Genomic DNA, 15,299 nt, shown 5'->3' with positions numbered 1-15,299 from the left:
TTTCGCCTCCTCTCTGACCTCTTCAGACCATCACTCGTCTTCTGAATTTCAAGACAAATGTGTCTCTTTTCCTTCATTGTGGTAAGCATTTAGTGGTCCTTTCCATTTAGAGATGATATCCTTTAGTCCAAGAAACTTTCTTATCTATTTCTTTGATACTTTTCCTCCTTTCCACTATCTCTGGTCTCTTTTTTCTGGAACTCCAATTAGATGGGTGCTGGATCTGTGCACTGCTCCTCTAAATCTCCCTTCTTTCTTATTTTCCACCTTTTGTCTTGTTCTTTTTTCTGAGATTTCCATGGCTTGGCTAGGGCTTTATCTACGGAGTTTTAAAAATTGGACTCAACATTTAATTCTTGTTCTCCAATTATTCTTTTTTTTCATACATTCTTGTTCTTATTTTTTGGTTGCCATACTGTTTTATTTCACTAATAATATTAACAATGGCTGTTTCTGAAGTCTTATTTCCTACATTATTGTTGTTTCCAGGTCCCTTTCATTTCTCTTTGCTTTGGACTCTCTTAATTTTAGAGATTTTCTTTTCCTAAAATGTTCAGGATCTCTCACAGTCTAGTACCTATTCATAGTAAAGAGCAAGACACTGAAACAGTGATTAGAAGCAGTGCATGTGTGTGTGTGGAGGGGGCAGGGCTAGATGGCTGAGGGCTTCTGTCTAGGATGACTGGGTAGTGAGCCAGCGTTTTGGTTGAGACACCCTCCAAAAGTCAGTAGGTCTTTTGTGGAGTTCAGTGATTTTCTCAAAAGAATCATCCTCCAACTTCCTTTCTGGGCTATGGCTGCTTATAGTTGGGGAATAGGACGGGGAAAACAAAATTCATCTTCATGTCAGTTTCCAGCATAAAACCCCATTCCCCACTCTGTGCCTGGTGTCCTCGGATCAGGCAGCCCTCTGGAGAGGACACCTTCAGTTTTGCCTGAAGACGTGAAGAGCCAGCTGCCTGGCTGTGTAGGGAAGAATATGGGGAGAGGTCCCACCATTCCACATGGATTTGAAGCAGTCCCCATCTTCTCCGCCCATGCCTCCTCTGAAGCTCTGGTAGCTTCTGATACTTTCGAGTTCTGAGTCTCCTGGGACTTGTGAGGGACAATCTGCTCATCAGTGTCTTCTATAGACACTTTGGTTTGTAGCTTAACCCCGCTCTGCTAAGTTGGTTATCATTTCTTCAACTGCTTTTCTCATCACAAAATTTTTTCAAATCCCTAGTTTGCTGATATTTCTTCTCTCATCTCTTTTTATAAATTTACACTTTTAAAATAACTTATTCTCAGTTTAATGGTGTTTAGGCAAAGAGAAGAGATAACTTGTTTAATCAGCATTATTAATGTCTCTAATGTTTATAGAGAGGATTAGATATGTAGAGCTCTTAGAAAAATCCCTGGCATATAGTAGACTCAGAAAGGTAATTTTCTACATTTGAAATAAAAAAATTATTGGTTTTTAAATGATAATGATTAGGATATGAAGAAGCCAACTGTCACCAGGAAAAGGGGGTAATAAAGGAAATGTTTAATGAACTTAAAATTTAGGATCAGAAAATTACAAAATGTTAGTCTCAAAGAGATCCTGGCCACTTCTAACATAAATAAGAAAATGGAGTCCTAAGAGGTTGATGATTTTCTCAAGGCCAGCCAACCGCACAAAAGGAGCCCTGACTCAACAGTGACCTGTCCAACCTCCCAGCACTTTGGGATGTCACCAACTGGCTGCAGGAAGCACGAGCAGCCTGCTGACTAACTCAGGCACTACGTTTGATGGAGGAAGGCAATTATGAGCGAATATTAGGAAACACACAGTATGCTTAAAAACCCCTTCCCTCTTCATTTCCCTCATCATCAAGGACAGTTTCTTTCACATCCACAGCTCCAAAACCTTACCTGTTTTTTATTCCCTTTATCTCTGTTTTTCCCTGTTTTTTTTTTTTTTTTTTTAAAGATTTTATTGGGGAAGGGGAACAGGACTTTTATTGGGGAACAGTGTGTACTTCCAGGATTTTTTTCCAAGTCAAGTTGTTGTTGCTTCAATCTTAGTTGTGGAGGGCGCAGCTCAGCCCCAGGTCCAGCTGCCATTTTCTAGTTGCAGGGGGCACAGCCCACCATCTCTTGCGGGAGTTGAACCAGCAACCTTGTGGTTGAGAGGACATGCTCCAACCAACTGAGCCATCTGGGAGCTCAGCAGCAGCTCAGCTCAAGGTGCCATATTCAATCTTAGTTGCAGGGGGCACTGCCCACCATCCCTTGCGGGAGTCGAGGAGTCAAACTGGCAACCTTGTGGTTGAGCCCACTGGCCCATGTGGGAATCGAACGGGCAGCCTTCAGAGTTAGGAGCACGGAGCTCCAACTGCCTGAGCCACTGGGCCGGCCCCCTCATTAAGTTTTAATGTCTACCTCACACCCAGATTCATCTGTTGGCAGCTCCTGGGGCAGAGGGGCTGCCCAGAACAAGGAACCATCCTACTCTGGCACACTAGAGGCTGTAGGAGGGGAGTGGCACTTGTAGATGATTCTGCAGGCTCTGGTTTCAGGCTTACTCCTCACAGTTCTTTCCTATAGTCCCTAGACACTTAGACAAGTTTCTTGGTTTCTTCAAAATGATGCATCTTAAAAGAACTTTCTAAAAATAATAACTCAATAGGGTATTTAGAAGACCAAAATATCTTACCAGTAGGTTGGGGAAAAACCGGAGGAATGGTTCCAGGTGGTATAGTAGGAGGATAATTTGGAAATATTGGTGGAGGCAAAGGGAAATTCACTCCTAAGGAGCCCTATGGAAGAATTGAAAAGTTATAAGACAGTGTGACAAACACATCTATAGAGATTAATTAAAACGTAGTAGAGGAATCATGAGCAGTTCTCACTAATTGTTGTAGAGCAAAAAGTGAGGCTTTTTCCTTGGCTTCATTTTCGGAATGGCACTGTGGCCCATGGACCAGCAAGCCGTTAGATAATTTTACCTGGCAAACAGTCATTGTCTGAAAAAGAGTATGTGAATGTCTGTGAAGTGATCGACCTCCTTCCCCAAAACTTAGAACTTAGTTTTTAAACAAGTAGAATAATTTCATCTGACATTTTGAAAAAAAAAAAAAAAAAAAAAAAAAGGAAGGAAGAAAGAAAAGAAAAAAGAAAGAAAGAAAGAAAGAAAGAAAGAAAGAAAGAAAGAAAGAAAGAAAGAATCAAGAGTTCAATAAAGGACTATTAGTTTAAGCTTAGGGTTGCCATGCAAAAAGTTTAGAATTGTTGCCTCAATGTTCAGTGTTTACAAAATAAAATGTTTTTAAAGTTAGCTGCAGGGTCAAGCACCCTAATGCACATGAGGGCCAGCAAAACTTTTCTTTACATCAAGGGTTGGGAAATGAGACCTTCCACTTGTTTTTGTAAATAAGGTTTTATTGGAACACAGCCTGAGTTCATTCATTCTTTTATGTATTGTCTGTGGCTGTTTGCAGAGCTGAGTAGTTGTGACAGAGACACCACAGCCTGCAAAATCTAAAACATTTATTATCTGGACATTTACAGAAACAATTTGCTGACCCCTACATTATACCATCCTCCAAACAGCAGCTATTTTACTAATATGAATTAACTGCCAAAATCTAAACGACTCAGAGGTGTTGACTGATTCTATATTCATATTTAAATTATAACTCTTTACATTATACTTTATTTTCTTTTGCAAAAGGGATATTTTTAAAAAATTCTACTTTTCCAAAAGGTAGCCAGAATTTAATTCTGCTTTCTGTTTTGGGTGAGACTGTATCAAGAACTCGAATGTAAAAAGAATAAATCAACCTTCCTTGTAGCCAGTGGTTCTCAAGGTGCAGTCTGGGTACCCTGGGGGTCCCTGTGACCCTTTCCAGGGGTCCTTGAGATCAAACTATTTCAATAATAGTATTAAGATGCTATTTCCTTTTCGCTCATTTTCCCATAAATATACAGAGAACAAAAAGTTCATTGGAATAGTTTCAGATTCTACATTGCAACTAACTTTTAAGAAAATACCACATTTTAATGTAGTATCAAAAAATATCCACAATTATATCCACTATTAAAATTCTCTCCCTTTTTCCAACTATTTATCTGTAGCTGAATTTTCTTCATGTATTTCAACCAAAACAACATATCACAAGAGACTGAGAGTAAGCAAATACGAGAATCTAGCTTCTTCTATTAAGCTGGACACGGAAAAGATTTGCAAAACTGTAAAGCAGTGCCACTCTTCTCACCAAATATTTTGGAAAACTTATTTAAAATAAACAATAAATATTTAAAATTGTTTTCCGTTTTAATCTGCAATACGGGAACTATGGATATAACATAAGTAAACAAAATTCTTGGGGGTCCTCAAAAAAAAGTGGGAGCTACTGAGACCAAAATGTTTGAAAACTGCTCCTTTAAACCGAGATGCTATCCATCTAAAGAATGCAGTTAGGCTCCCTGCTGCCGAGGTTCCTCTGTCAGCCTCCTTGAGGGCTCTGGTTCCACATAAATGGAACAGCCAGAGTGAAAAGTATGAGTTGATGATACTCAAAAAAGTCAGCACTATTAGATTTTTTTTTTTAGCCAAAGATTTTCAGTCAATTTATTGAAGCTCAGTATTAAACAACTTCTATAAATGGAACAGTAGTATACTATACCTGTGGGGTTCTAAGAAAGGAGAAATCTGGCTGTGGCATTCCAACAAGGGAACAAATTCGAGAAAGTTCGGTCACTGGTGTGGACATGGGAGGGGCGTGGCTGGGAGCAGGCCAGCACACGCTGTCCAGAGGCTGGGCACTGTGGTACTCACCAGCGCTGTGAGGCCGGTTCGCATAAGACACTACCAAAAAGGGGAAAAGGACACAGGTATATTAAATGATATCTGAAACTATGCAGTACTGCAGGGTTTCATAGAATACACGAAGGAAATTGTTAAAAGGTAAAAAGAGGAATCTCCCAAGAAGCAAATATAAGATCTATTTGGCCCTGCCTAAAATTACTAAGAATTCAACACAGATTTTTAGGTGATTGTGATTGATTAATGATACATGATTTAGAAAAGATTTTAAAATATGTTGCTGACTGCCATAAATGAACATCTTGAGAGATTAATGACTACACAGTTATTTTACAGGTAAAATTCAAACAAGCAAATGGCTTTCTTAAACTGATTTACAATCAATTGGTAAGTTTTGAGGCCTTGACTTTAGTCTTACTGCTCATAATCCATTTTATATTCTGAGACACATAGATGAGTGCTTTTGTGCTCCAAATGATGCTTCTAAAATTTTTCCTGAAATTAAGTGTTTTAAGTGCTTTTATACAGAAAATGATTTAAAAATTCTGAAAGTTCAAATTTTTCATGATCAACAAACTCACTAATAGAACAAGAGCATACTCCTGTGAAGGATGAATCTAAACCTCTTACTAGCATAGATTTGAAAAAGGTTAAGTGGCTTGCCCAAAGTCACAGATCTCAGTTCTGTAACATCGGCTGGATTCTGAGCTCTTGGCTCTGAAGTGTATGCTTTTTTCACTATACTGAAATAAAGTAAAAGTCACTTATTTCTGACCGTGGGACCATTGTTATCCAATTCTGAGTTTTAAAATTTTATTTTGCTCTATTTCAAGAACTGTTACTATGATAAATAACTAGTTTCTTAATAGTTATTGGAATTTTTAATTAAGTATTTATACCAATATTCACTGGAGTATAAATGGAGCTAGGCTCTGATTTTCTTCCAGACTTTGATACTTAATAAACTCAGATCTGCTTATTTCAAAATGTTTTTTACCTCTCTGAGAAACTTCTGTCCCCACCTACTTTTGCATTAGTGATGCTTCCTGGTAGCTTTTTGCAGATATTACATAGACAAAATCCTAAAGTATAGGGGGCATAGAGGGTCAGGGCAACGATGGACGTTCGACGAAATCCAGCTCTGTGCCAGCTGTTATGCTATAAGCTTCACAGATTTAGGGCAAGTGCCCAATCTCCAATGTCTCTTCATTAATTATTTTAAATTTATTTTATAGCTTCTTCCATTTATATGTTGGTCAAGTTATTTTAACATAATATTATTATCAATTATTGGCACCGATGATATACCAGACACAGTGCTAACTGCCTTATACAGTTCATATAATTATCACAATGTTATTCTTATTTTATAAATAGGAAAAGAGAATTTTAGAAAAGTGATGTATTTAAGTTATATAAACATTTTTAAATTACTGAGGAAAAAGAGCTAGAATGTGAAAACCTTTCCAGGTTTGAGATCTATAGAATGAGTGCTTGTATAGTACAAGATGACATTTAGGGACTATACAGCTATGGGTTACATAAGTTATATTATTGTATAAATGATACAAGCACAGTTACACTTATTTGTTACTTTTCATTATATTGCTTTTAAAAAAAGTACTTTTATCTTTAAAAGTATATGATAAAAAATAAACTGAATTTTTGAAATGATATTGGTTATTAGTAATTGTATTTAGCTCACTTACTTAATTTCTTATTTTGTTTAGACTGTGAGGAAGGTCCACATTCATCTCTTCTGTTAGAGGAAACAGCACCTTCATTACCAAACCGTGTCTTTTCGTTCTTATGATCCCCAGTGTCAGAGCCATCGATTTTTAAAATTTCTTTAAGCATCCTCGTGCCCTTCTGTTTCGAGAACGATTGGTATGTAGATGGTGGGAGTAGGGGGAGAAAAGTTAACAGTTACAGAGCTTAATGTTCCTTCTTTTAATGGAGTTACTTTGTTAAAGATTAAAACAATAACTACATTTAGATTGAGAATAAGGAAAATCAACAGCTTAGAGTTAAAACAAAACAACTCTCATTTCCTGGCATAGAAATAATACTTATCCTTCTGCTTAACTTTTGATCAAATTGCCTATTAGCAATGTTTGAAAAGCCAGGGAGCTATGTATAATCTAAAGGGAATAAAAGAAAACAATGGCTTAGTTGCCCAGGGCAGCCTGGTTTTGCTCACAGGATGACAGCAGCGATGCAACACACCCGTCTACATGAGAGAAAGTGTTTTAACGGTTGCATGGGGTACGGATGCATGGCCAACGATAGTGAAATTACAACAGTACAAAAGCTCCCACAGAATACAAACCATAGCAAATGACTGTGGTGACAAATGTGCTTCACTTGGGGCCTCTTCATTACCAGATGACTGTACTTCATTTTCTTTGGAGATATTCAAGGACGCTAAAAAGTTCTCAATTCCAGTGTTAGGCTAAAAAAAGTGAACATTTCGTGCATGAAGACGAAAGTACAAGAACACAGAAAAAACAGTTTTATGTACAAAAATGATTATTAAACTTTCACCCAATTATCTTCCCAGGTGTTAAAGTTTGGGAAGATAAATTGAATAAATGGGCTTTTACCTTATTAATAGCATTTGGATAACCAATCACAACCTTTTGGTTTTCTGAGACTTCTGCACTTTCATGTCTCTTCAATAGCTTAATATTACATTTGGCAGCCCCTCCAAACGTCTATAAAAGAGTAGGAATGAGCTTTTTATGCAAATAAAACTTATAGTTACTACTTAATAGTGTTCTCACTAAATTGCTGCAAACTTTTTAATGTGATAGTCTCCTATTTATATCATAAGAAAAAAATGTAGGGAGGGGGGCCTGTAAGCTTGGATGACCAAAAATATTACATTTTTACCTTCATTAACTTTTAAATAAGATTTAGCATTTCCTTTAATTATGAATATAGGCAATAAACCACAATAGGGATGATTCTAATTCTATTTCAATATAATTTATTTTCTCTCAAATCTTATGTATTTTATTTTAGCATCAAAACACTATTCTGGGAAAGAGTGCATAGGCTTCACCAAAGAGGTCCATGGCATGAAAAGTATATAAACCTTTTTTCTAGAAGAAAGGAAATTATAGCATAAGACTTTCAGAGGGAGAGAGCGTTAAAAGTCATGCAATTCAACCATTTTACTGATATCTAAATATAAATGGGTTCCATTTACTGAGAGCCTGCTATGTGCCAAATTCAGCCAAGATCTCTTTTTATAAATTTAACATATTACTAACTTATAAGAAGTAATTTTTTCAAATTCTACATTAAAATATAGTATACATACAGAAAATGCACACATCATAAGGGTACACGTTGAATGTTTTAGATTAAAATTTGCTATACTTTGATTATAAAATGTATACATATTTCATATCAAATAGTAGAGACTATATAAAACATAAATCTCAGCTTCCCCTACTAACTCCACAGAATTAACTGTTAACTTTGCTATGTTGATCCATATACTTTGATTGTATATATAAACATATTTCCATATATTTCATATATGTATACATATATACATTTATGTACGTAGGTATGTTTGTATGTACGTATGTATAGACTGTATACTGAGAGAAATAAGTGATCTATTTTTATCTCCATTTTAGAGATGAAGAAATTGAGGCTGACAGATGCATGAACTGCTCAAGGCCACCCAACTATTAAGCAGCAGAACCAGGGCTTCAGCTACTTCTAGCTCCAGATCCTGGACTCCAGATCCTGGACTTAGATCCTAGCTATGCACCTTCCCAGCCACACGACGGTTAGGCTATACTTTAGCACCCTCTTGCCACACACCTAGGGATCTGATTAAAAGGGCTGCAATATTCAGTCAGATGCCACAGAGCCATGAATTACAATAAAAAGGTGGCTACTAGAAATTTAACTTTTAAGAAAGCTTACCATAATAAAACATTTAAAAAAAGATTTTAAAAAACAAAAGCTTACCTGCTTATTTGACATTTTTTGTGTCCCACTCTCAGTTTTACTCTTATACTCTTCTTTAACTAGAGGCAAGAAAAATAGAAATTTTGGTAAATTTTGCACAACAATTAAATTTACCAAGTATTTACTACTGCAAGGGACTGTGTTAAAAATTCTCAGAACTCCAAGAAACCAAAGCCCTGATCTTGAGGAACTTATCATCTGGACGAGGGGGAGAAGAGGTACCCACAGATAACAATACGGGAAAGTAAAGGTGGCATCTAATTGCGCCTTGAAGGATAACAGGTTTCCAAAGGGCAGAGTAGGAGGCTATGTATTCCAGGCAAAGGAAATAATAGGAGAAAAGACATGGAAACAGAGAGCAAGGAATGTGTTTATAAAACTCTAAACAGACCCGTCCCACTGGAGGTTAAGGAGTACAATAGAGCTTAACTGAACTGCACAAGCAGGTTGGAGCTGTAATCTACGAAGTACTGGAGACTATGGAATGAAAGGGGGTAGGCAGTGGCCATCAATCGCAGAAGGGTTCTGAGCTCGTAGTGATCCGATCACAACCACGCCTTAGGAAGACTGAAATACCACAGTGGCTTATTGAATAAATAGGAGATTAAGAGACCAATTAGGAAACTATTTTAGTATAAATGTTAGGGAGAAATTAGGGGGATGGTAGAGGAAATGAAAAGGATGACTTAGAAGAGGATGGAAGAAAGAAGAGAAGGAAGGAAGGAAGGAAGGAGGGAGGGAGGGAGGGAGGGAGGGAGGGAGGGAGGGAAGGAAGGAAGGAAGGAAGGAAAAAGGAGAAGGTAAGGACGGACTGAGAGAAGGGAATAGGAGGGAGGTAAGGGGTGGGATGAGAAAGGAGGGAAGGAAGGGACAAATCTGGAAAAGAAAGGGAAGAGTAGGAACAGAGAGAGGGGAAAGAAAGTGGGAGGGGAGGAAGAGAGGAAGGGAAGGAGTAATCTTACAAAAAGGGAACAAAGAAAAAGTGAGTTGATGGATATTGACATTAAACCTGTATGGAGACACACACACAAGAAAACTAATTGGAATTCCATATAATGCAAATAGTTTACATACATCTATGTAAACAAGAATTTGAAGAGAAATCACCATTTATAGAAATTAAATATAAAATCTTTAAGCTATATTTATCAGATTTATAGGGATATTAATCTATATTAAACTTAAAATATAAAAGAAAACATAACATATTTTGCCATGTACAATGGACACTTTTTTGCCCAAATTTGTGAGGAAAAATAAGGATGTGCATTATACATGGGTAGTGCTAATTCCATATCTACATAAATGTTTTCAATTCTTTAATTTATGCTTATGAGTTAAAAGTGTAACTCTAGAAATCAATAATGATATCCATATGCAAAATAATACCCTGGAATACAATAATTGGTTTTGTTGAACTTACAATGAACTTGTAACAACAGAGAGCTCTTGGCCTTTTGTGATGTGTAAATATCCTAAATTTGTTACTGGTACATAAAATTTCTTGTGCTTTATGTCTGTTCTTGTGTCTTGTAATTATGTGTTAAATAAAATTTCTTGTACCATATGTTAAAAAATAAGTGCTAAAATTCCTTTGTAATACAAAAGGCAAGTACCTAAATGTAAAGAAATAGAAATTTGAATTAAAAAATTAAAACAAAAGATTTTTTCCCCTGAAAGTTTGGGCCAAAAACATGGATGTGCATTATACACAGAAGCACATTATACAAAGCAAAATACAGTAGATATTGGTGCAAAAAAATAGTTTAGCACTTACCAAACTGAAGTTATAAAACCACCAAAATGTTTTAAAAAATAGCTTTTTAGAAAACTATTTTTAAAAACTATTTTAATACTACATGTACTAGATAAATACATAAAATACCAATGCATATATAATATATAATGAAATAGAATTAGGACTATGCACTTGATATTTCTTCTGCTGGAAAGCTCTTTAGCAAGCTTTCTGCATAGCTTATCCCATTCCACTCTCCTTTTATTTGGGTCTCTATTCAAATGTTATGTACTCAAACAGGCATTCCTTGACCATCCTATTTAAAATAAGACCCCTATCACTCTGTTCTCATAATCTGCTTTATTTTTAATCAGAGCACTTATCATTACTACAGATTATGAAATTTACTGTTTATTTGCCTATTATCAGATTCCACTTAAGAATGTGAAGTTCATTAGGCAGAAAAACTTGTCTGTCTTATTCACTCATGTATTTCCAGCACCTAGAGTAGTACCAGGCACATAATAGCTCAATAAATAGTAGTTCAATAAATGAATGAATAACAAATGAGTCATATTTTGAACATAAAGAGTAATTTGCTGCAATTTGGGGATACTTCAATTAAGAATAGAGAAAAAGTAAGTGCAAGGTGAAGATTCTCAGTCCTTACTGTGCTTGGAACACAGTAGATACCATGTTTCCCGAAAATAAGATATACCCCAAAAATAAGCCCCAGTTAAGATTGTCAGCCAGACGGACGCATTTAGTACATTATGACAATGTTCCAGAAGAAGATGATATGACTGTATTTGAATAAATGTAGATTGTTGTACATGAAAAAAAATAAGACAGCCTCTGAAAATACGCCCTAATGTGTCTTTTGGAGCAAAAATTAATATAAGACGCGGTCTTATTTTCAGGGAAAAATGGCGTAAGACCTGGTCTTATTTTGGGGGAAACACGGTACTACTACAGGAAGGAGAAGAGCAAAAATATACAAGCTAAGTAAGAAAATATTAAAAAAATATTTGTACCTATTTTTAACAAAAATCTGTAATACAATTTGGAGTAATTTAATTAGTAAGTGTTTACACAAAAAGTAATTAGATTACTTTAAATAAAATTTATCTCAAAAAGTACTCAGTGAGGAGACATCAGCACAGATGTCAGAATAAGGATCTCTAAAAATTCTCTCTTCCATAAAAGCAATAAGAAAATAGACATAAATTACTAGAATCCAAATTTTCAGAACTATGGAAGTTAATCAAAGGCTTGCGACAAATCGGGGAATGTTTATTCAAGAAAAAAAAGATTAAATCTCAGTAAGAAGAGTGAGCTTTCTGGCATTTTAACTTGCGCTAGTCTCATTTTCAGTCTCCAGCACCAGTAGCCTTGAAAAATAACAGCAAGAATTTCTGGTGAAAACCAATAACCAGAGAGATAAGAATAAGGTGGGAACTCTTTCAAAGTGTTATTCCCAACATTCTATGAGGTCAGTATTACCATGATATCAAAATCAAAGACATCACGAGACAAGAAAATTAAAAATATCCCTTATGAATATAGATACAAAAATCCTCAAAAAAAAAATTAGTAAATCTTGTAGCATATGAAAAAGATTATACTCCATGATCTAGTGGAGTTAATCCCAGGAATGACAAGTTATTTCAACATATGAAAACCAATCAATGGAATGTACCATAATAATGAATAAAGGACATAACCAATGATCATCTCAATAGACACAGAAACAGAATTTGACAAAATCTAACATCCCTATAAAATAACAAAACAAAATACCTAGGAATAGAATGGAATGTTCTCACTTAATACAGAGGATCCACCCAAACCCCACAGCTAATATTACACTTAATGTTGAAAGATTGAAAGCTTATTATTTCAGGTCATCTGTTTAGGTCTTTGATCTGTTTTCAATTAATTTTGGTACATGGTGACAGATAACAGTCTAGTTTAATTCTTTTGCATGTGGTTTTCTAATTCTCCCAGCACCATTTATTGAAGAGGCTGTCTTTTCTCCATTGTATGTTTTTGGCTCCTTTGTTGAAAATTATCTGTCCATATTTATGTGGGTTAATTTCTGGGTTTTCAATTCCATTCCACTGGTCTGTGTGTCTATTTTTCTGCCAATACCATACTGTTTTGATTATTATTGTTCTAGAAGAAAACATAGGTACTAAACTTATGGATCTTGGGTTCAAAGAGGATTTTATGAATTTGATATCAAAGGCAAGGGAAGTAAAAGCTGAAATAAATGAATGGGATTATGTCAAACTAAAAAGCTTCTGCACAGCAAAAGAAACCATCGACAAAATAAAGAGGCCACCAACTGAATGGGAGAAGATATTTGCAAACAGTGCCTCCGATAAGGGGCTAATATCCAAAATATATAAGGAATTTATACAACTCAACAACAAAAAAACAAACAATCTAATTAAAATATGGGCAGTGGACCTGCATAGACATTTCTCCAAAGAGGACATACAAATGGCCAATAAACATATGAAAAGATGCTCAACATCACTACTCATCTAAGAAATGCAAATGAAAACCACAATGAGATATCACCTCACACCAGTTAGAATTGTTATCATCAAGACAAATAATAACAAGTATTGCGGAGGCTGTGGAGAGAAAGGAACCCTCATACACTGTTGGTGGGAATGCAGACTGGTACAGACGGTATGGAAGGCAGTATGGAGCTTCCTCAAAAAATTAAGAATAGAATTACCATATGACCCAGCAATTCCTCTTCTGGGGATCTACCCAATAAAATCTGAAAACATTTATCCATAAAGACGTATGTGCTCCAATGTTCACTGCAGCTTTTTTTATGGTGGCCAAGACATGGAAACAACCAAAGTGTCCTGCGATAGATGATTGGATAAAAAAAGATGTGGTATATACACAATGAAATACTACTCTGTGATAAGAAAAGATGCAACAGTGCCATTTGTGACAACATGGATAGATCTTGAGACTATTATGCTAAATCAGACAGAAAAAGTCGAGAACCATCTGATTTTACTTATATGTGGGATATAAAACTGAAAGCAGCAAAGGAGCAAGACAAATAAACAAAAACTCATAGACACAGATAATAGTTTAGTGGTTACCAGAGGTTAAGGGGTGAGGGGAGATGAGGGTAAGGGGGATCAAATATATGGTGATGGAAGGAGAACTGACTCTGGGTGGTGAACACACAATGTGATATATAGATGATGTATTACAGAATTGTACACTTGAAACCTATGTAACTTTACTAACCATTGTCACCCCAATAAACTTTAATTTAAAAAAATAAAGAAAGGTTATTCCTCTGATGAAGACAAGATAATGATGTTCACTTTCACCACTTATATTCAACATCATATTGGTGGCTCCAGCCATAGCTATTAGGCAAGAAAAAGAAATAAAAGAAATCTGGATTTTACAATAAAAAGTAAAACTATCTCTATTTGTAGGGGCCACAAAAAAATAGGGCTAACAAACAAGTTCTGCAAGTTGGAAGGATAGAAGATCAGTACACAAACGTCAGTTTTATTTCTATATATAGCCATGAACAATCAAAAATATTTTTTAAGAAAACAATTCCACTGACAATAGAAATAAAAAAGAATACAATACTTAGAAATAAATTTAACAATAAAGTGTAAGACTTGTACACTGAAAAGTACAAGACATCATTGAAAGAAATCAAAGAAGATCTAAATAAATGGAAAAACGTATTCATGGATAGGAACACTGAATATTGATATAATGATAATACCACCCAAAGTGATTTACAGATTCAAGGCAACCCCTATAAAAATTCCAGTTGCAAATTTTGCAGAAATAGATAAGCTGATCATAAAATTCATATGAAAATGCAAGGGATCAGAACAGACAAAACAATCTGGAAAAAGAAAACAAAGTTGAGGGAATCAAACTTCCCAATTTCAAAACTTACAACAAAGGAACAGTAATTATGATGGTGTGTTGTTCCCAAGAAGATGGCATACAGATCAATGGGATACAATTGAGAAGCCAGAAATAAACCCATACATGTATGGTCAATTGAGTTTTGACAAGGATGCCAAGATTCTTCAATGGCATGCCAAGAGAATTCAACGGGGAAAGAAAAGTCTTTTGGCAAATGGTGCGTGGACAGCTGGATATCCACATGCAGAAGAATGAATATAGACCCCTCCTTCATACCTACACTGGCATTCAAAAATGGAAAAAAGAACTAAATAGTAAGAGCTAAAACTGTTAGAAGAAAACAGGTGTAAATCTTTGTGACTTTGGATCAGGAAATGGTTTCTTGGGTTTGATGCCTAAAGCACATGCAACCAAAAAAAAAAAAAAAAAAAGGTGAAGAAGAAGAGAAAGAGGAAGATGGGGGGGAGGAGGAGGAGGAAAATAAGGAGGAGGAGGAAGAGGTAGCGGTGAAGGAGGAGGAGAATGAGGCGCAGGAGAAGGAGAAGGAAGAGGAGGAGGAGGAAGAGGAGGAGGAGGAACAAAAGAGATAAATTGGACTTGATCAAAATTAAAAACTTTTGTTCCTCAAGGACTTCATAAATAAAGTTAAAAGACAATCCATAGAATGAGAGCACACATCTGTAAATCAAATGTTGGATAAACATGTAGAATACAGAGTATAGAAAGAACTATTACAAATCAAGAATAAAAAGACAAGATTTCTGGTCAAGATGGCAGAGTATGTAAATGCTGTGATGCCTCCTCCCACAACCACATCAAAATTACAACTAAACTACAGGA

The 15,299-nt window shown here is 35.8% G+C and overlaps 1 protein-coding gene across 3 annotated transcripts in view; it reads right to left on the bottom strand.

Moving 5' to 3' along the window:
* XRN1 (5'-3' exoribonuclease 1) overlaps positions 1 to 15,299 on the bottom strand; it is a 168,813-nt gene that overhangs the window by 8,183 nt on the left and 145,331 nt on the right. Inside the window, exons 34-40 of one of the 3 annotated variants that reach the window (XM_019753579.3) lie at positions 8,783 to 8,841; positions 7,396 to 7,506; positions 7,122 to 7,244; positions 6,502 to 6,661; positions 4,653 to 4,834; positions 2,877 to 2,990; positions 2,681 to 2,783 (exon numbers count right to left, since the gene is read on the bottom strand). In XM_019753579.3, the coding sequence (XP_019609138.3) occupies positions 2,681 to 2,783; positions 2,877 to 2,990; positions 4,653 to 4,834; positions 6,502 to 6,661; positions 7,122 to 7,244; positions 7,396 to 7,506; positions 8,783 to 8,841 (852 nt within the window). The remainder of the gene's footprint in view (positions 1 to 2,680; positions 2,784 to 2,876; positions 2,991 to 4,652; positions 4,835 to 6,501; positions 6,662 to 7,121; positions 7,245 to 7,395; positions 7,507 to 8,782; positions 8,842 to 15,299) is intronic. The other 2 variants (XM_019753581.3, XM_019753580.3) reach the window with 2 other exon arrangements.

This window comes from Rhinolophus sinicus, chromosome 17 (genome assembly GCF_057876585.1).
Source record: "Rhinolophus sinicus isolate RSI-liver-muscle chromosome 17, RSI-T2T, whole genome shotgun sequence".
NCBI lineage: Eukaryota > Metazoa > Chordata > Mammalia > Chiroptera > Rhinolophidae > Rhinolophus > Rhinolophus sinicus.
This window is presented reverse-complemented; position numbering and strand designations above follow the sequence as displayed.